The sequence below is a fragment of the Ictalurus punctatus genome, chromosome 11 (assembly GCF_001660625.3).
Source record: "Ictalurus punctatus breed USDA103 chromosome 11, Coco_2.0, whole genome shotgun sequence".
Classification (NCBI taxonomy): Eukaryota; Metazoa; Chordata; class Actinopteri; order Siluriformes; family Ictaluridae; genus Ictalurus; species Ictalurus punctatus.
This window is the reverse complement of record NC_030426.2, coordinates 4,945,303-4,965,885: the sequence shown is the minus strand read 5'-3', so window position 1 is coordinate 4,965,885 and position 20,583 is coordinate 4,945,303. Positions and strand designations below refer to the sequence as shown.

At 40.1% G+C, this 20,583-nt stretch overlaps 1 protein-coding gene across 3 annotated transcripts; it reads left to right on the top strand.

Annotated features, from left to right (window-relative positions):
- Positions 1-8,457: 8,457 nt before the first annotated feature.
- On the top strand, positions 8,458-20,361 carry rbm5 (RNA binding motif protein 5). Of its 3 annotated transcripts, none has more exons than XM_017480004.3 (25): positions 8,458-8,608; positions 10,881-10,920; positions 11,017-11,206; positions 11,413-11,568; positions 11,676-11,745; positions 12,388-12,461; positions 13,162-13,245; positions 13,361-13,421; positions 13,683-13,748; positions 13,855-14,015; positions 14,186-14,283; positions 14,370-14,457; positions 14,551-14,619; positions 14,725-14,794; positions 17,646-17,746; positions 17,832-17,961; positions 18,076-18,167; positions 18,293-18,454; positions 18,597-18,737; positions 18,833-18,904; positions 19,000-19,173; positions 19,270-19,344; positions 19,505-19,605; positions 19,739-19,868; positions 19,984-20,361. In XM_017480004.3, exons 2-25 carry the CDS (start codon positions 10,904-10,906, stop codon positions 20,107-20,109), a joined length of 2,508 nt encoding a protein of 835 aa, XP_017335493.1. In that variant the 5' UTR covers positions 8,458-8,608; positions 10,881-10,903; the 3' UTR covers positions 20,110-20,361. The 3 variants fall into 3 exon arrangements, with proteins under 3 accessions (XP_017335493.1, XP_017335495.1, XP_017335494.1); XM_017480005.3 differs by having other exon boundaries at positions 8,467-8,608; positions 11,379-11,568; XM_017480006.3 differs by lacking the exon at positions 17,646-17,746 and having other exon boundaries at positions 17,812-17,961.
- The last annotated feature ends 222 nt before the right edge of the window (positions 20,362-20,583 follow it).

The window sequence follows — 20,583 nt, the reverse complement described above, 5'->3', positions numbered from 1 at the left end:
ACTAGAGCTCTGATATCAGTATCATGACAAAAATGTAAAAAAGTACACCATTAATACACCTCTATCTGTTTTGTAAAGGTAATCTAACAACTGACTGTATAGTTAGCTGTCTGAACAGTAAGCTATTAGAACACACACTAACTGCAGAAAGTAAAAAAAAACAAAAACCCAAAAAACAGTCAGTCAGTCAGTGAATGGTAGCTAGCTATCTAGGTCCAAACAATAAGTAAATAATAATGTTTTCATTAAAAATAATAATAATAATAATAATAATAATAATAATAATAATAATATATTAGAATTATTATTAAAAATAATAATAATAATAATAATAATAATAATAATATATTGCCTATATTCAAGGTCACTTTAAAACCTATAGTTATGCTCATACTTGCACTGATTCACCAGTCAATATATCAATGTCACAACACCACGTACAATCCACAGAACAAAGCTAACGCCTCGGCCTCAACAATATAACGTTCACTTGCTAGCAGAACACATCGGAGAACAATATACATACATACATACGACATATGACCAAGCCACAACCCGGTCCTAACTAAACTAACTGACCAACATTACATGTGTAGCTAGAAAAAAACAACAACACATGCCTAAACAAACTTCAGAACTAAACCACATGCCTAAAGTGTCTAGACACTGCATGACCAACAAAAAACTGGGTGTAGCATAAGGACAGATCTGCAGTACCTTTGATGACCAGATATACGAATCAGAAAAACTTGCACCAAATCCAACAGCTCTAACTTGGCCTTCATTTTACTATTACTACTTATATTTACTCATTACTATCACCATTATGTTTTTGTGTACTATTTACATTACTATCAGCATTGTGTATTTTTTTAAGTACTTTTTAAATGTGTGATTTGTGTTGTGTTTGTTTCCTAGTTTTTGTTATCTTCTTGAAATGGCTATGAACACAGTGAGAGCTTATCAACTGAATCAAATTCCCTGGATGCACATTATACTTGGCCAAACAGTTGTGATTATAGACTTTCCAGTGAAATGTACAGCACAAGAACGTTCATGAATACATTTACTCTTCTGACTCAGTAATGCTATTCATTGAAGTTATATACTGCGAGTTACATTAGACGAAATATGGGTGTGTTTGGCCTGCCAAGTTTGTCTCCCAAAGGGGCTGTAGTGTAAAATTCTTCAATATAAACAAGAACTGTTAATGTTAACAAAAAGCAGAGGGTCATGTGGTCATCTCACAGCAGCAGGGTCCCATGTCTATGCAATTCTTTCTTATCTTTTAATCTTTACATAACCACATTAGTATACAGTATAAATGATGAAATGCACACACAATTAGACCCAATCGTGACTAACATTGCCCCAGGACTAATGACTGGTAATTGGCTAAGTACCATGTATCCTGCAAATCACAGATGTTATTTAACAATAAACTCTTTAGGGTTATCACAGTTTATAGTTAGTAATATAGTTAAATTTACTAGATTGGATTTTGCAAGCCTGTCCCTCTCATACTTCAGCGATCTTTGTTTCTACAGGTCATATAATTTGCTACTGTTGTAAACACATTTTATTACTACTTCTGCTGCCATTACAGGCCTGTTCATAACTTTATCTTACACGATGGCTATCAAAAGCACAGAAGGAACAAAACTCTAATGAACTGAACTTGACTTCACTGTCTCTTTCAGCTTATGACAGTCTCATAAATACTGACAAGAGATGTCAAAGATTTTATGGAAAGGATGATTGTTGTCATATCACATCAAAACCAGTGACTACATTTCCCATCTTGCACTGCGGCCTACAAGCATGGCCGTTACGGACCGCTATTCCCAGAACACACCTTCATTCTAAACACCAATTTACACTCACAATAACACCACACATAAGAGACTGTTCGAACACATAGTCTTTGCGAAGTATACGTTCAGTTGCCTCGTCTTTGTCATTACCAAGCGTTATATCGTGTCTGTTTATTCAGGTGTTTTGACCCTGCTTATGTTTACGACTTTGTCTCTTTGCCCTGACCTGTTTGGGCTGCTTGCCTGATCGCCTGACCTCTGCATGTTCATGATTATTGTCTTCTGGGTTATCTTTTCGACTTGTTGCTGTTTGATTAAACTGCCGCTTGCTTCCGTCTCAGTCTCCATTACGTGACAATCTCAAATAAAAGAAAATAAGAACAATTTAGGGATTTGACCATTTTTGTTTCCTTTGGTTTTTGTAATACTTTTCATTTTCACAACCAGTTTGTGAAAAATTGTGCTTGGTTAATATTGTGACACTATGAGTCTGTGATAGTTTTAGGCTTAATTTAAGTTATATGTGAACGTTTCAAACTGTTACACGCCCAAAACTCATACACACACTTCAGTCATCTTCAGATTACACAAGTAGTTCCACAACTAGCTTCTTTTGTGAGTATTCCGAAGAGCAGGTTTAAAGCTTTGTATTTTTTCTTGTTTTATTGGCTGTATAGCCAAATATTTCCTACCAGTTTTTAATGTATTCCTTTTGTTGTTGGAAAGGTGTGAGCTGGGTGGTTAAATGAACAGGGAGGGGTACTTTTAACTTGTTAACTTGGGGATGCTAGCCTGAGGCCAAACTAAGACATGCCTACAGATTTACCATAAATGCCTACATACTTGAGAATAGTTGTCTTTGGTCTGACACAATGTCCTTTGGGATACTGAAGCATCTGAATGCATGCTGAAACTGAAGTTCTTGTGTGGGTAGGGCAGAAAGCAGAATGAGCCAGAGGGTCTTTGCAAAGAGATGGTCTACTATTATTATGGTAGGTTGGCCATGAGATGTATGATAAAGTCTACCATGACATGAAATCACATACGTCAGTAGGTTTGAACTCATGGTCCTTTTACATCTTCCACGATGGTCTCAACTTATTCTTGATTTTGCTGAAATATTTTTACTGAACCTCAAAATTTGAAGGATCTGGAGAGATTCTGTATGGAAGAATAGTCCAAGGTATATCTTTGGTGACCTTGCAAATGGCATTAAATATTTATGTTTGCACACAGAAACATGCAGCACAACCTCCTCACAGTTTATATTAAGGCCAAATACAATAGAGACTGTTTATTAAACAGTCACTTCCAAGGAAAGGATGGCCTTTATCTCTCAGTAAAATAGAGCATTAGCAAGCTGGTGGGATTCCACCGCACCAAATATAGGTATACATCCACTTATAAAAAACTTTCCCACTGATGGCACTTTTCCAAACCTTGATGTCACTATGAACCAGTTCAGGTATTCGGATGCAGGACTGAATTTGATAAGAAGTGCCAAAGGAAACAAAAGGAAAAATGGAAAAATTGTAGGGTATAATTGAATTAACCAGAAATCAGTTATATGAACAAAGAGAGATTATTTGTTTAAAAACAAACAAACAAACAAACAAACACTGCTCCTGTTATTAGCCACCGACACTATGTAATTTGAGGTCTTTTTGACGCAAAGTGTTCCTAATTCTTGGCATCTGTCCCCACAAAATGTTCAAGGAAGCCTTGTTGAAGAGGAATGATGGAGCAAATAAACAAATGATTTTTACCCAGAATTTAGCAATTTAACTTCTAATGTGTTAATTTGGAATCTCAGCAGTTTCAGATTCAACAAGGTTCTCCTAATTAGACTTTGAAAATGAAAATTAATTAATACACTGCAAAAAATATATAAAAATTTACTGTATCTAGTCTACCATTTCCTGTTTTGCTGATATTTAAAAAAAAATGTTTTTTTTTTTGCTTCTTTCTAGAAATAAATGCTTAAAATTACCGAATGATCTGCCAATAGAACAAGACAATTTCAAGATTGAAATGAGTAAACAAAAGTCTAGAAATAAGTTTAATCTTCTATTTTGTTTATTGTAAACTTATCATAGGAAATACTAGGTCACTTTGACTATTTTCAAGATATTTTCACTTGATGTCATTTGTGCATGGTAGTAATTAAAGCACAGTAATGAATACTTTCTTTACTTTCCTAAATCCTACTGCTCAACAGCTCCAGGGTCTCTGGTTTGATGCTGAGGCCGGGCTGCTCTCTGTGTGGAGTCTCTCTGCATATTCTCCCCAAGCCCATGTGGGTTTCCTCTTGGTTCTGCAGTTTCTTCCCACTGTCCAAAAACACGCCTGTAAGTGAACTGGCATTAGGTATGAATGTGTGTGTGTGTGTGTGTGTGTGTGTGTGTGTGTGTGTGTGTGTGTGTGTGCACTTCCCATTCATGTGTTGTCCTGTCCCATTCAGAGTGTATTCCCGCCCCCTCTTAATTCCCATGATAATGTCTGCATCCTCCATAGTCACTAAAAAAGAAAAAGAAGAGCACAAACTGTTAACTGGTAAGAAGTCAAGCCAGCGGAGGCACAGTGATGCTCTGGGCAATGTTTTGCTGGGAAACCTTGGGTCCTGGCATTCATGTGGATCTTAATTTGACATGTAGCAGCTGACTAAACATTGTTGCAGACCAAGTACACAGCTTTATGGCAATGGTATACCTTAATGGCAGTGGTCTCTTTTAGCAGGATAATGTGCCCTGTCACACTGCAAAAATAGTTCAGGAATGGTTTGAGGAATATGACAAAGGAGTCAAGGTGCTGACGTGGCATCCAAATTCCATATATATATAGAGTATATACTGTTGCCTTTTCCCTGATCCACAGTAAGCAAGATGGATGGGAAAGCCAACTCTTTCATCTGATACTGGTCTGTTTGTGAAGAACATCTTAGAGCTGCCGCTGCAATCCATCAGCACGGGCTACAAGCAGGAGAAGACTGGGCTAGTGTTGGAGCTGAGAGAGTCTAATGACCAGGCAGTACAGAGTACAAATGTCCAGGTCCACACGGGCCGCAAGTGGAAAGCCCCAGCTGAAGTCAATCTGGGAATTAGCAGGCTGCAACACAAGAGATCATCGGCAGAGTCCAGATGGGAAGGATAGGTCTTGGGTGGGGAGAAGCTCTGCGCAGTGGTCCAAGGCCAGCAGGAAAGAACTGCCAGTGTCTGAGGTGACAAGGATGGAGAACAAGCGCAATAAGATCAAAACTGTATCACAGGGACGACATGGGGGCAGGACAACATGGGAAGGCATTGCCGGTAGAAACATCAGCATGGTGGATCTGTGGAAAATTCCACAGGCGAAGCTTAGTATTCTTATCAAGACAACATACATCACAATCCTCAGCCCACTGAACCTGCACCAGTGGTTTGGTCAGGAAGAATGCTGCCCCCTCAGTAGCAAATGCAAGTTTCCAGCACATCTTATCAAGCTGGAAGGTTGCGTTCTCCCTAGGGTGCTACAGGTGGCGACATGATCAAGTCCTGAGCAGATTGGCCGAGGTGCTGAAGGAGCATAGACAGGTCATCACAGCAGAGGTCAATCTCCACCAGGGTGTCAGCACATCCAATATGTCAGAGAAGGAGGGGCAACACAAGCGCCACACCAAGAGTTCCATCAAGGAAAGTTCCTTTCACGCAGGACCGGAGAATGAGAGTCGATCTTGGGTGGAAGCTCCAGTTCCCTGGGGAGATCACCAACACAAGTATCCATCCTGATATAGTGACGCGGTGCAGTGGTGGCAAAACAGTGGCTCCTCATCGACCTAACTGTCCCGTTGGAGGAAGGAATAGAATCTGCCTTTTTAGAGGAAGTTGCTGAAGTTTTCCGATCTTGTCGCTGAGTGTAAGAAGGCTGGCTGGAGAACCATCATCTACCCGGTAGAAGTAGGATGCCGTAGCTTTATTGGAACATAAACTGTTCACCTCCTGGGGGATATGGGAGTAACTGGAGCAAACCAGAGGAACGCCCTGAAAAACCTGGCTGAAGTGGCAGAGAAAAGCAGCTTTTGGCTCTGGGTGAGGAGAAAGGAGAAGTGTTGGGGTAGTAACAACTAACACAAGGTCTAGTTGCAGGGGGTGGCAGAGAGACGTCCCTGCCACTGCTCCACCACCAAGAGACGTTCTGGGGTTAAATGAACGAAACTTTGTTGAGCAGTGGTACCCGGCTGATGACAGGGGCACTGAGCATGCATTAACAGTGTTAGTGGGGCTTTTTACAGCCTTAGTCACTGGGAAGATCTGTATGGCTCTGGCTGTGTTAGGCAAGCATGCCTGAGTGGTATTAGGTGCAACAAGAGGAAACCACATGGAAACAGTGGCACTGAGCATGCTTTAACAGTGCTAGTGGAGCTTGCTACAGCCTTAGGCATGGTGCCAAGGAAAATGGTAATCCTATGGGCACCGGAGGAGGTGCAACAGGCAGCAATGCCATAGAAAGCCAACATCTCCCTGTGCATTCAATAGCCTTTTTAATTTAAAAAAGGCTACATAAAAATTTATTCGTTAATGACAGTTAATGCTTAAGACTATAATCTTTTATGGCTTGATTATCTTGCATTCAATATTGAGACTAAAGAAATATTGAATGCAAAATATTTTGTTAACTTTTAATACGGATATAATCCTGGTGGGATGAAAAGCACTTGGCAACTAATTAAAGTCAAAGATAAAAACATCATATAGGTTTTGTGCTATAGTCTGTGTTTCTGATCAATAATAAAGCTAGGATGTTGCCCATTGCTTAATTTCTAAATCCGGTTTTAGGTACCGGAACAATAAGAGGGCTGTGATCTGGCACGCGAAAGGTCCCAGTCCCTGAATTTACAAACACTTAAAAGTGCTTCTAGAGTCTCACTTAGCCAAAGATATTCAGTGCTGATAGGTAGGCCTATGTAATTGTTCACACTTGTACTGTGACATAATGAGTTTATAGCAGTGAGTATTCTCAGCACAAAGGGATACTATCAGCTTATCTGATCTCACCTCAATTAGCTACAAAACACATTTGCCCAAAGCACTTTGTAAACAAAGCTTTGTTTCATACAGTAGGCGTACTTTAAAAAAAAACAAAACAAAAAAAAAACAAACATTAACTGCACAACAAAATCAAGAAAAAATCGTCTTACCTAACACAAAATATTCCACAAAGCTGTCATGTCAATATCCTCCTACTCTTCCCCGTGTCCCTTACATATCCACGAGCGCACAAATGGCTCTGGATTGTAAGCAGTGGACCCACGATGATCAAAAACATCAAAGAGGAAATGATGGGGATGAGAAGGGATTCATGCTGTGAGCTACAAATGAGATTGGCTTTGGAGAAACCCTGCTCATGCTCCACTGGAGATTGGTATGGTGTTCACAGTAGCCAACAACTGCCTCAGTCCTTCTGGAACTTTTTGTCTATTTGAGTCCCTGTACTCCCAAAAAGCCTGAATGACTGTATGTGGGCTGTTAACTCTATTTAAATCAGGCAGTCAATCTCACTTTCAAAGCCATGCACAGGTTGACAATGTTTAACCTTGTAAGCGCTTCTAAAACCTTCCTCAATCAGGCTATAGCATCATCACTGCTAGTCGTGGGAACAGTCACCAAACTGCTTCATCAGTGACCTTTCAGGTGACCTTTGAACTTGAGATGATTACATAATGTAAAAGAGGCCTTTTGCTTGTATCTTTCTCATTTGTAAGTCCCTTTGGATAAAAGTGTCTGCTAAGTGCATAAATGTAAATGTAAAAGAGGCCATTGATTGGCTATTAGCAATATTTGAGCACCGGTAATATAAGATTAAGCAATTTTATTGCAGTTTTTAGTTGTTCTATTTTACTTTTGCTGAATTAAAGACTACTTGTTTGATTGTTTGATTGATAATATTACAGTGTGAGACTTTACATCCAGCTGCAGAGGTACCGGATCCACAGGAAAAGGTTCTAGAAAGCAGGTGTGTTATATTTTAAACTCTGACGTTGCCTAAAGGGTTCATTAGCGTTCATTCTGTAGCCAAGAGGAAGGAAGATGTGACCTGGAAAAATGTGGTAGTGCATCCACGACACCTTTCACCCCTAAAAGTCGTGCCATTTATGGAAATGGACAAACATCAGCAGTATGCTAAGGTCTATGGGCAGGGCATAGACTATAAAACAATCTTGGAAAAATACAGTAGAAAACAAATAGTTTTCTGTACAACATTTGCCTATATATATAAATGCAAGTATTGTATTTATGTATTTATTATTATTTTTTTTACAACTATTTGATTGTTTATAAGGCCATCTGTTTTTCATTAAAAAAAATAGTAATAATAGAAGTCGGAAGACTGACCCATAACTAAGTTTGAACGTCTTTTTAATGACACTAATCGAAATATGCATCTAAAAACAATGATTTTGATATATATATATATATCAAATATATCAAATATATATGATTTGACATATATATGATTTCGATTGAGATTTGTATAAAATGTGTAGACATTTAAAACGCCATATTTAACAGTGTCCGCTGAAGAATCGTAACGAAAAGATTCGAGAACTTTCTGAATACTAAGCAACGCCAATACCCATAATCCCTCGCGCTGCTTGCGCTGACGTCAGTTTCCAAAGCATTCTGGGAAAGAGAAGGCTGTAGTAGACCATTTTACGTGTCGATTCGGTCGAGAACAGGAAGACGCGCGAGTTCAAGATACGTTTAACTCGTCGACCTCACGGTTGGGGCGAAAGTTACCTTTAGATTGCGCTTTAGCTGGTAAGTTAATACTGTGCACCAGGCGCTTTTCTGCAGGTCAAAGGCAGCATTTACGCGTCCTCAGAGAGCAGGCTTTCATCGTCAGGGTCCATTTTGGTGTCACATTAGATAGCGAAGCTTAGCCGCCATGCTAGCTATATAACATAAAAACCGTTTAGACTGCTCTGCAAAGCAATTGCTGCGGCTAATTTGATGCTAAATAACAAAAGCCAAAGCGTGGTGTTGTTAGCGCTATGTGTAATAACCGCCATTTTACTCAGCTGTGTGCGTGTTATCGCTTGAAACAACCAGCTTCTTGGACATGAGAGAGGACTCTTCAAATACTGTGTGTCCACAGCAGTTATGTAGGTTTATTCTAAAAACCAAAGCTGACTTTCATCACCAATACCCCGTTCATTACGTACAGGCCGCTAAATAATAGGCGTGGGAAATGTTTGAAGGGTACGGGGTCTAGCAGAGAAAACCAAGCTGCTTGTTCTTCCATATACCGGCCATAATGGACCTGTGAAAGCTAGACACGTTTATATATTTAGAAACAGGGACAGTGTTTTGAACTTGTGGTGTTTTTGCAGCCAGAATGCCAGTCATGGTAATGAGAATCTTATTTATTTCTAGTAAATTCTGTTAAATGGCTGTGGAGGAACGTTTGGAACTTTAACCTTCATCTGCTCAGATCAGTTATAATTTACTGTAGATAAAAGCATTTCCATGTTACTGACACACACACACACACACACACACACACACACAACCTGTCAAAAGTTTGGAGACACTTGACCGAAATGTTTCTCATGATCTTGACAAGCTTTTGATCTGAAGGTGTATGGTTAAATGTTTGAAATCTGTGCTGTAGACAAAAAATATATAATTGTGCCAACATATTAATTTCTTTCATTGGGAAACTAACATTTTATTTAAAAAAAAGGATTTTTTAAACGTATGACTCGGAGTGAAATATTCCGAAAAGCAGCCAATAAGTGTCCAGTGTACAGTAGGTGTGAACTCCTTTTAATACTGTTTACAAAGCTTCTCAGAGGGGTACCTCAAGAAATCGGTCGAGAAAACCCAATTCCATAAAAGCTGCGATGATTCTGTAAACCCTTAATATTTGTTAGTTTTTTTACAAAACTTCTGCTGAAGGATATTTAATGTTGAGCAGCTTCCATTTTGTCGGTCAAGCTGTCTTGTCTGTCCAGGTGTGTGAATGTACACAGACGAAACATCTTAGCATGCAGCCTGTGAGGTTTAACAGCGGCTTGCAGGACGTCGAGTCGAATGTTCAGAGGATGTCAAAATTTACATCAGTGTTTCACATCGGCAGGTGCTTAGATCTCTGGTATTGGAGTCGTGTTGTGTGGCGGCCTCCGCTTAGAGACGTTGGTCAACGTACCAAATAGTTAGTAAGCTTAATAGTACACACGTTTAGAATTGTCTTATATTAATATATGTAGATAAATTGCTAGGGATGCACCGAAATGAAAATTCCTGGCCGAACGCAGACGTTATACCAACAAAGCAAAATATAACTTAAAATAAATGAATTGGAAAAATAAAAAATATTTGAGCCCCCCCTTCTCGAATAGCCTATGTTAGTCCTATAACTGACTGCTGAAAGAATGTAAGGTACTCTGTACACCTACAGCTAAAAAAGTGCATTGAAAAGAGGACAGGAAAGTGGATGAACTCACATCAAATGAGTAGTTGTCCTAGACATAATCCTACTTAAGTCAGCCACAGATGGACTGGGAGGAGGAACTTTCCTTTTCGCTGCTGTTTCGGTGTCTTTCTCATACTCCGCACGCTGTTTGGGGTGTCTTGATTTTAGATGATGAACTTGTGATGTAAGTTTTTGCAGATGCACCCCCCTCTAGACAATCAGCAGAACAGTGTCTGCAAACGGCTGTTTTTGCATCTTTCTGTCACTTTAAAATGCTTCCACGCTGTCGACATGCATTTATAAAGTGTGCGAGCCTCTCACTCTACGCTGGTTGCTATTTGGTCGTGTTATCAAAAACGTCACCGTTCAGTAAAATTTATTCGGTCTTTTCACTTATTTGGCCGAACACCGAAAGTACTTTTGTTCGGCCGAATAATTTCGGTTGCCAAACATCCTTTGTATCCCTATAGATAGCAGTATGTGAAATGAAGTTTGTAAGAAAAGCGCACTTTTTTTTTTAACATACTCTTCTGCTAATTTTATGACGGCTTCAGTGTGAACACATGCTAATGATTTGCTCACAGTTTTAATTTTTTTATTTTTTGCCCCGTTCAGGCCTGTCATTAGGTGACGCAGAGATGGGTGCAGATAAACGGTGAGTGAGTCTTCAAATCAGTTGCCACGGAATATCTGCATTGCACATAAAAATTGTACTGTTTGCTAATACTGCCGTGTTACGATGGTTGTTTAGGGTTAGCCGCACGGAGCGCAGTGGCAGGTACGGTTCAGAGCAGTCCCGCGATGATGACAGGCGAGACCGGCGAGATCGCGATGATCGTGTGTACGACTCTCACCGCTGGAGCGATGATCGGCGTAGTGACCGCTATGATGGAGACAGAGGGGATCGTAGTGATCGCTACTGGAGCCGAGATAGTCCTGAGGTTTGTTCCAAGTTGTCCCTTTGTGTGCCTTCCTTGTGCTCTATGTGCAGTACAAAACGAAATTACAACCAAGTATAAATATTGTTTTCATTTTGTTCGGGTTTAATGAAAACGTCTTATTTTCTAATTTCCGCTTTTGAGTAGTTCTTTTGAAATTGAGCTTTCTTTATAGAACGATTATATTCCTCTTATGCGAATCCATACAGCGAGGTAGGAAGCGGCGTAGCAGTGACTGCTCTGAGGACGGTCATCACTCGGACGGTGATTACTCTGAGCATGACTACAGGGGAGACCCGGCAGATGAAAAGGAGAGCAAGACCATCATGCTCCGTGGTCTGCCTGTCAACATCACAGAGACGGATGTAAGTACTAAAACGTGAAAAGTCTGGTTTTAAAATGTTTTCTAAATGTGACTAAGACTAAATTGTTATGATTGAGTCGGTTTTCCGTCTTTATTTCACTCGTTCAGATTCGAGCAGCCATAGACCAGTTGGAGGGGCCTCAGCCGATGGATGTGCGGTTGATGAAAAAGAGAACAGGTGAGGCTGGCGTACCGTGGATTTTTCCTCTGCCAAACCTGTGACCACTGGGCCAACCTGCTTCTGCTCAAATGCCTTTTGCCATAGCAATTTTTTTTTTTTTATCTGAGCATTCTCAAAGCTCTCTTTCACAGTAAATGAAATGATTCGGATATGATTTTAGCCTGGTATAAAGAAGCACTGAGGTAAGTTTAAAGTGTGTTTTGTGCTGTTCCTCAAATTTATGTAGTCCAAGTTTAGACAAATGAAGTTGGATATCCTAGTATGTGTGACCTGATTTCATCTGATAAGGATATCTACATTGAGAGAAACCTTTAGTTGAAATAAAGCCACGCGTAACAGAATATTTTTTAGGTTGTGTGTATAGAATAAGATACATGTAACTGTGTGTGTATGTGTGCACGCCAGTATTCAGTTGTACACATTTCATGCAGTCAGTTCCAGGGTGTGAATTATGTAGTGCAATGTGATTTTAGTATTATCTTGCTATGGCAAAAGATCTTTTTCTGGCACACTCCCAACCATCTGACCTCTCTGGGTCAATGGGGGTCATGAAGCAGTTTGTGACAGAGTGTGAATGTTATACGATTGAACCAATAAGACTAACACGCCTCCCGTCTGTATATCTGAATGCCTCTCTAGGTATAAGCCGAGGTTTCGCCTTCGTGGAGTTTTATCACTTGCAAGATGCTACCCGATGGATGGAGACCAATCAGGTTGCTTCCTAATCACCAAGTCTAGCTTTTACCCTGGGGAATGATGCAATTTGAATTTGAGAGAGAAAAAAAAAAAAGTTCTACCCCAGAAAAGAAAAATGGACATTGGACCATTCCCCTCCTTTTTCGAAGGCATGGTGTGACTTAAAGAGGGGCATTTTATGGACTTTTGAAGCGAGGTGACAAATAGGGTTAATGGCTTTGATATGTTTATAGCCATGCAATATTACAGAAACTGAAGATTTTAAGATATTTTAGATCTGTTACAATGTAAGTGCATTCACTAATGTATATACATATACTTGGAGCATTGCTAATCTTAAAGATAAACAGACAAAAAGGAATTCCATTATACCGTCTTGTGTTCTGAAGGAAATGTTTTAACATATGACTAGTGATTGAGGATAAATTCTAAGTTTCCTTATGATGAATGACTGAGCATTTTTACAATGCGTTGTGTGGAGTCTGTACGCCGTCCCAAGGTTCTCTACCTTTTTACACTCTGCTCCGGCCCCATCCGGACACTCGGGTCCCAAACAGCATGAACATAAGCACCCACTGTCACACTCATACACTTTTGAGTCTTCCTGGGCGATCCTCCCTTAAACCCTTGTGGCTGCTTTAGTGCTTGTTCATGGGCTGAGATCAGGAACGCTCTGAATATGGTGTCCTAACCCCCGTTTTTGTATTCCTTTTGCAGAAGCTGCTGACCATACAGGGCAAGACTGTTGCCATGCACTACAGTAACACACGGCACAAGTTTGAAGACTGGCTTTGCAACTCGGTAAGTTTTGAAGCGTGTTCAGCAAACCTCTGTAGTGTACCTGCCCACCTCATGCACTATAGCAGAGGTAAAACAACAACAAAAAAACTTAAACGCTATGAACGGTTGCTTGCAGTGCGGCCTGTACAATTTCCGGAGGAGGCTCAAGTGTTTCAGATGTGGTGCTGCTAAATCAGGTAAGAAGCGTCTTCACTTAGGAAGCTGTGGCCTGTACCCATCTGGATCCTGTGTTTACCAGGAGCAGGGAGAAAAGTTTATATGGATATCCAAATATAGCTAGGCACAAATTATTCAGTTTATCAGATGGTTTTTTTTTTTGTTTTTTTTTAATGAATGAATGTAGTCTTGTTAGGCTGTGATTAATGTAGACTCTGTAAGTCTGTAACTTTTGTGCTTCAGGAGGCTGATGGGACACCATATTGTGTGTTTCTTTACAGACTCGGACAGCAGTGGAACTGCTGGAACCACAGAAACCCAGCCCAGCGGTGATTACTATGGAGACAGTAAGGATCCTTATTTGTATAATCGATAAGGCAATAGAATATTGTAATACCGTATGTAAATACATCAAAGTGCAAAAGTCATCAGGCAGCCGATTGTCTGTTACAGCAATCATCCTGAGGAACATCGCGCCGCTCTCTACTGTTGAGGGCATTATGGCATCCCTGGCACCATACGCTAATCTGTCACCCAGCAACATCCGCCTTATCAAAGACAAGCAGACCGGACAGAACAGAGGCTTTGCCTTTGTCCAGCTGTCCTCTCCTCTGGTATGTAGTCATTACATCACCGCTCAGAATCTGACCAAATACAGACAAAAGGAAACTTTTTTTTTTTTTTTTTTTTTGCAGTGTGCAGAGGTTTATAATCGCATTTATGTTAAGGCTTTGTGTTGATTGATGTCATATCCACACGTTCATTGCTGCTGTTAATTCTGTAGGAAGCATCACAGCTCCTCACCATCCTGCAGGGCCTACAGCCTCCGCTTAAACTGGACGGGAAGACCATAGGGGTCGACTATGCCAAGAGTGCTCGGAAGTACGTGCTTCAACCAGCCACTGTCGTTTATTGTAGTAGACTACTGATGTTTCTGACAGGAGGATTTGTTTTTCTGCTCTCTATAGGGACTTGCTGTTGCCTGATGGGAACCGCATCAGTGCTTTCTCTGTAGCCAGCACAGCTATTGCTGCCGCCCAGTGGTCCTCTAGCCAGGTTAGTGCAACTTTTATAACCTCGTCTCAGCCGTATGGTGGTGTTTTCCTCCTGCTGCATTACCACAAACCTCTTATCCTCCGTCTTTAACAGCCACAGCAAAGTGTGGATCCAGCATCGGAGTACAGCTACCTGCAGGAAGGCTATGTGCCCTATTCACAGGTTAGCAGAGTACACTGCAGTTTTTAATTGTGACCATTAAAAACCATTACTAAAGTGTATTAGACATAACATGTTTGTTTTTGTTTTTTTTTTGCCCTGGTATAGGAATATCAGGCCCAATATCAACAGCAGGCAGGAGCAACAGACCCCTCTCAGGCTAATGGCATACTTGGAGGTTAGATTTTTGGTTTTTTACCGTGACCTGCAAATAGTCATTAACGAGGAGAGAGCATTTCTGATTCTGATAAAATACGGATTTTTATTTTTTTAAAGATGGATTTGGAAAAAAAATCCAATGCAGAGGCTGTCCACACACTGAATGAAAACCAGACCACAAAGGTCTATCAAAATATATATTTATTGTTTTAGACTTGCATAGTGAAAAAAGTGCAAAAATCAGTGAGGTAAAACAGACCAGCATGCAGGCGTTACAGCCCATAGCTTTCTTCATTGCTCACCATTTATTTATTTATTAGCCAAACTCTTTAACCCCTAATGGCTTAAATGAAGAGAGAATTTTCTGGTTTCCGTGTGTTTTTGGTAGTGTATTTTTCTATACTATAATTTCTGTAACTGAGCTCTGTAACTTTAGGAGTTCCTCTTGATTAAGCTCAGCTGAGGAATGTTGCATGAAGCGAGTTTTAGTGGCTACTCAGGAAAGTTTGCGTTTAATTTGAGCAATTTTTATGGTCTCAACAAGGTGGATTGGTTTTAAGTGAGTTTCATAGCCATGGTAACTTGCACCACATGGCTAACCTGCTAACCATAGCTAAGCTTCCCAAGCAGGTTTTGTTCTGGGTAAATTGCAAACCTAAATTGGACCTGTGAGCAAGGCGATCAATCTGACGCATAAAAGTCAGTCCTTTATTGTTTGTAACGGTGGCTTCACCGTTTATGGCGAATCCTGTGGAGCTTGAAGTGTGAATAATAGGAAGGGCACCTCGAAGGGAAAGAACTTTTAGGGAAAGATAGTCCCTTGGCAGATGGTATCTATGCCGGATTCTTGAGCCACACATTAAAAATCTGACACGCCGAAGCCAAACCTTTACTGTACCACAAATTGTATATGTATTGCTTTGCGGTTCTTTGCGAGTGGTACTTTTTTGCATGCTGTGGCATTATTCTTGTCCTAATATAGTTTCACATCAATTTTTATTAAAATTTAATTAAAACAATTGGCATTTATATTAAATTAAATTACATGAACTATGTTGTGGTTATAAATTTCCGATCTGTTTCTCATCATGAGCCTACAAAAGTAAACTTACAAAGTAAACACTTACACAATCACCGATTTTCCAGAGTTTTGGCAGCCGCAACAGTGTTGCTTTTTTTTCTTCTTCTTTTTTTTCTTTTCTTTTTTTTAGTGTAGGTTTAAGTTCCTCATATTTTGGCTTAATAATTTCTTGCTCTTCAACCTTAAAGTATGCACGCCTGCTTTTTTCCATGTTGAATGCTATTGGCTGTTTGCTGCAAACATCTGTTTTTTTGTGCGTGCACACAGTGAATAAACATTGATTCAGGGTTAAAACCTGGGTTGACTGAGAAAGTTGATATCCAGCGTCATGAAACTTATTAACCTTAATTAACCCGGGTCGGATTTGTTTGATTTTGTCAACTCAAAACTTCCTCTGCGTCTCTGAGTATGTGTAACAGGTCTCTGGTCTCAGTCTTCTGTTGTGTGTCTACAAAAGGGATGAATTGTTTGTTAGGTGAGCAGTGAAGAAAGCTATGATAGGAAATGACTGCTCACTGGTCTGTTTTAACTCTCTTTGCACATTTTTCACTATGCAAGCCTAAAATTATATATATATATATATATATGTAAGGCACCAATGATAAAACGATCAGTCACATTGTGCTTGAAATCCAGAATTAGAATTTAGAAGTTCAGAACCTTTAATAATATATAGTAATAATAAATGACATCATAGTTGAGAACAGAGAAAATCTTGATATGGTCACTAGACCCATTCATAGTCTTTATGAAGACACCAAAAGTTAGCCATTATTGTTTACATTGTGTTAATTGAAGCGTGAAAAAATGCTTGCGCGGACTCTGATCTTTCTTTTGTGGGTATTCACAGTAATACAGTGATGAACTTATAATAATTTATTCAACTGAGCATCATCAACATCACTTAAATACTGAAAACTCACAGAATATACATTATACATCAATCTCAACTTGAAGATTATCCACAATTCTGTCATTTGCAGGGATTTCATCAAAAAAAACTTGACTGAGTGGTCCACAAAACTTTTTTAGACACTGAATGTCGTCGTATTTCGCACGTGACATGTTTGATCTAGTACTGAAGTTTGCTGACAGCAATTACTAATGAGATGTTGAAGAACTCTGACAGTAAATTAACAAGGAATTCACTAAGATGGGTACTCAAAGCCTATTGGCTGATTTCGGCCATGTGACTGGACTGTGATCATTTTCTCACAGTAGGCTATGGACTCTGATCATTTTTCCATAGCACGGCTTTATTTGAAATGGAAAATTCTGTGACTCTGATCTTTCTATCATCCAAGTACATTTATGAGATCATTCTTCAGTGTTCAATCAACAGCCGTGGATGCACAACTACAAAAATACAGTTTTGTGACTGGTCGTTTTTTCATTGTTGTCTTCATTTTGATAGACCTTTGTGGTCCGGTTTTCATTTAGTGCGCAGACAGCCTATGTGTTGGTTTTAAAAAAAAAAAAATATATATATATATATATATATAATTTGTTTACTTCATGCACCTGAGGACATGTTTCTCATTTTAGCATAACTATTCTTCTACCTTACATGTAGATTTAAATATTCCTAAACGTTCCTAGATTTCAGCATGTCGTCTTATTTTAAAAACGGGGCTAACTATATGACCACTGTTGTCAGATCAGACTAGGGAATCTAAAACTTGACTACTTGCAATCCAAAGTTCTGTTAATGCAAGTTTGGGGATAACTAGTTGAGGATTTTAGGGAGCTGTTTCAAGCACTAAGCCTGACACTGGTTGCCTGTGTGTAGCTGCTCCTGGAATGAAAATTCTCCCAACAGCTGGAGCAGTGGTCATCTCACAGGGTGCTCAGGTTTATCAACCCCATATTATCAGCCAGCCAGCCACACAGGTAAGGCTGCCGCACTTTCCTATGGCTTGATTTTTTCCATGTATTTGTATCCCTGATTTTGACAGTGGGCGTGTCCTTGTGCAAGACTTTGCAGACAATGCAGACTGCAACTATCACAGCAGCTGCCACCATCTCAGCCCCTGCAACCTCTGCAGTAGCCATATCTGCCACAACTACAGCAAATCCTGCAGCTCCCACTTCAGATGTTAAAACTTGTAAGGCTAAATACACACTGAAGCCAGTGTGAAGACTGATCAGTACAGATTTGCCATTTTGTTAAAAAAAAAAAAAAAGTGCATTTCCTTATTCACTCATTTATTTATTTTCAGCTGCCCCCGACACTTCCACTTACCAGTTCGATGAGTCGTCTGGCTATTACTATGACCCTCAAACAGGTCTCTATTATGACCCCAACACACATGTAGGTTGCCTTGAATGTTTTTTTTTTTTTTTTTTTTTTTTTTTTTTTTTTTTTTTAATAATCTTTTGCAATAGAGAGAACAGAATATTTTTAGTAGCTTTAATGAAGGAACTGTTGTTTTGCAGTACTACTATAACTCATACACGCAGCAGTACCTATACTGGGACAGTGAGAAGCAGGCATACGTTCCAGCAACCGATTGCAGCAGCACTGCTTCTAGTTCTTCCACTTCTGCTAAAGAGAGCAAGGAGAAGAAGGAGAAGCCCAAAAGCAAAACTGCTCAACAGGTTGCATTTGTGTTTTAATGTGTTTTTTTTTTTGTTTTGTTTTGTTTTTTAATCCACAATGGAAGCTATTTCTGACGAGCAAGAAGTTACAGGGTATTTGTTCACACAGCTAAGTCCTGCAACATGACTCTTTGTACGTTAGATTGCAAAGGATATGGAGCGTTGGGCTAAGAGTCTGAACAAGCAGAAGGAAAACTTCAGGAGCAGTTTCCAACCCATCAGCCAAGAAGAGAGGAAAGAGGCAGCAGCAGCAGATGCTGGCTTCACACTGTTTGAGAAGAAGGTAACCTTCCAGTCAGAAGCATATCATCATCAGGTTTGCAAGTGGGTTTACAGATGTTTATGAAAACTAAATGCATGTTTGTGTTTTGTTTGTAGCAGGCGGGTGGTTTGGAGAGGCTTGTATCGGAGGCAGTGAAGACTGCCGAAGAGGAAAGTTCATCCTCGAAGGCTAGTTCTTTTGAACTCATGAAACGGTTTTTTTTTGGGGGGGGTTCCCCAAAATGTCCCTCAGTTTTGTAATTCCAGCAAGGTTAATTTTGCAGGTGGGACTTGTGGCAGCCTATAGTGGAGACAGTGAGCCTGAGGAGACTCCAGAGGGTGAGGAAAAGGAGGACAAATTGACAGACTGGAAAAAAATGGCATGCCTGCTGTGCAGGAGACAGTTCCCCAGTAAAGAAGCCCTAATCCGCCATCAACAGCTCTCAGACCTGCACAAGGTACTTGCACTCACCTTGGTTTTGGCATAAAGCTCTCAAGCCAGAAATGTACGTCTTATGTGGTGGGTTTTATTCTGTCTCCAACAATCCCCCCAGCAAAACCTGGAGGTTCACAGAAGATCTAAGTTGAGTGAAGCAGAGCTGGAGGAGTTGGAGAGGAAAGAGACTGAGGTTTTTGAGCTTCACTGTATATGTACACACACACACACACACACACACACACCCCACTTTTCCCTCTCCCTAGAGTGGAGGGTTTTCTGTAATAAACAGTAGTTTCCATTTAAACATTTTCCATATAAACCTAGTCTTTTATATTGTTTCCTGTATGCAGATGAAGTACAGAGACAGGGCAGCTGAGAGGAGAGAGAAGTATGGCATTCCTGAGCCTCCTGCGCCTAAGAAGAGGAAGTTCACGCAGCCTGCACCAGTAGTGTAAGCTAACACCCCTGGCCACCAATAACAGGCAGATCACTAACTTGTACCCTGTTGGATTAAACTTTGCTTTTTAATTATAGATGTCTGTGTGAAACAAAAGCATATAAATAAATAAACCCTCTCTCATCAGGAATTATGAGCAGCCCACAAAGGATGGCCTGAACAGTGACAACATTGGCAATAAGATGTTGCAGGCTATGGGCTGGAAGGAAGGAAAAGGGCTTGGCAGAAATCAGCAAGGCATCACAGCACCTATTGAGGTCAGCTAACGTGTTCTTAACTGTATTCTTCTCTTAGTTTTCTTTCGTTTTTTTTCTGTGGAGCAACTTTTTTTCATCAAATTCACAAAATTTTTCTTTTTGTCTTAACCTACAGGCCCAGATGAGAACAAAGGGAGCAGGGTTGGGTACCAAAGGCAGTAATTACACCCTCTCAGCCTCAGATACCTACAAGGATGCCGTGAGGAAAGCCATGTTTGCACGCTTCACTGAAATTGAATAATATGTTGTCACCCTTACGTTAATTTCACTGGGTTGTCGGCATTGCTATGGTTTTTGTATTTTGGGGGGGGGGGGCTGTATAGGTGGCAGATTGGTGTGATGACACAACCGTGTATATATGTGTATAGTGTCTTGAGAGTTTTTTTTTTTTGGTTCGATGGCGAGGGGCATTGTCCTCATGTAAACTGTAAAGTTTGTACAGTACGTTCTTGGATTTGTACATACAAGAATAAAATATGTTGAATTAAGTTAATTGTTTTAGGAATTTTGTGTGTTGTTTGATCAATATTCAATCTTCTATGAAGCTGTATATTTACAGCTGTTTTTTTTTGTTGGAATTCCTGTGATCTTCAGAAGGGTTTTATTTGCTGCACATTTTAGTTGTGTGTTCTAGGTTTGCTAGGACTGCTGTGCCTGATGAGTTTGTTACCCTGTACAGGATTTCCTTTCCTACGCCAGCACTTCCTGTGTCTGC

Coding starts and splice junctions, on each gene's coding strand:
- rbm5 (XM_017480004.3), top strand. Junction 14,016..14,185: donor TCCAGCTGTCCTCTCCTCTG/GTATGTAGTCAT, acceptor TTAATTCTGTAG/GAAGCATCACAGCTCCTCAC. Junction 18,455..18,596: donor AAAGCAAAACTGCTCAACAG/GTTGCATTTGTG, acceptor TTTGTACGTTAG/ATTGCAAAGGATATGGAGCG.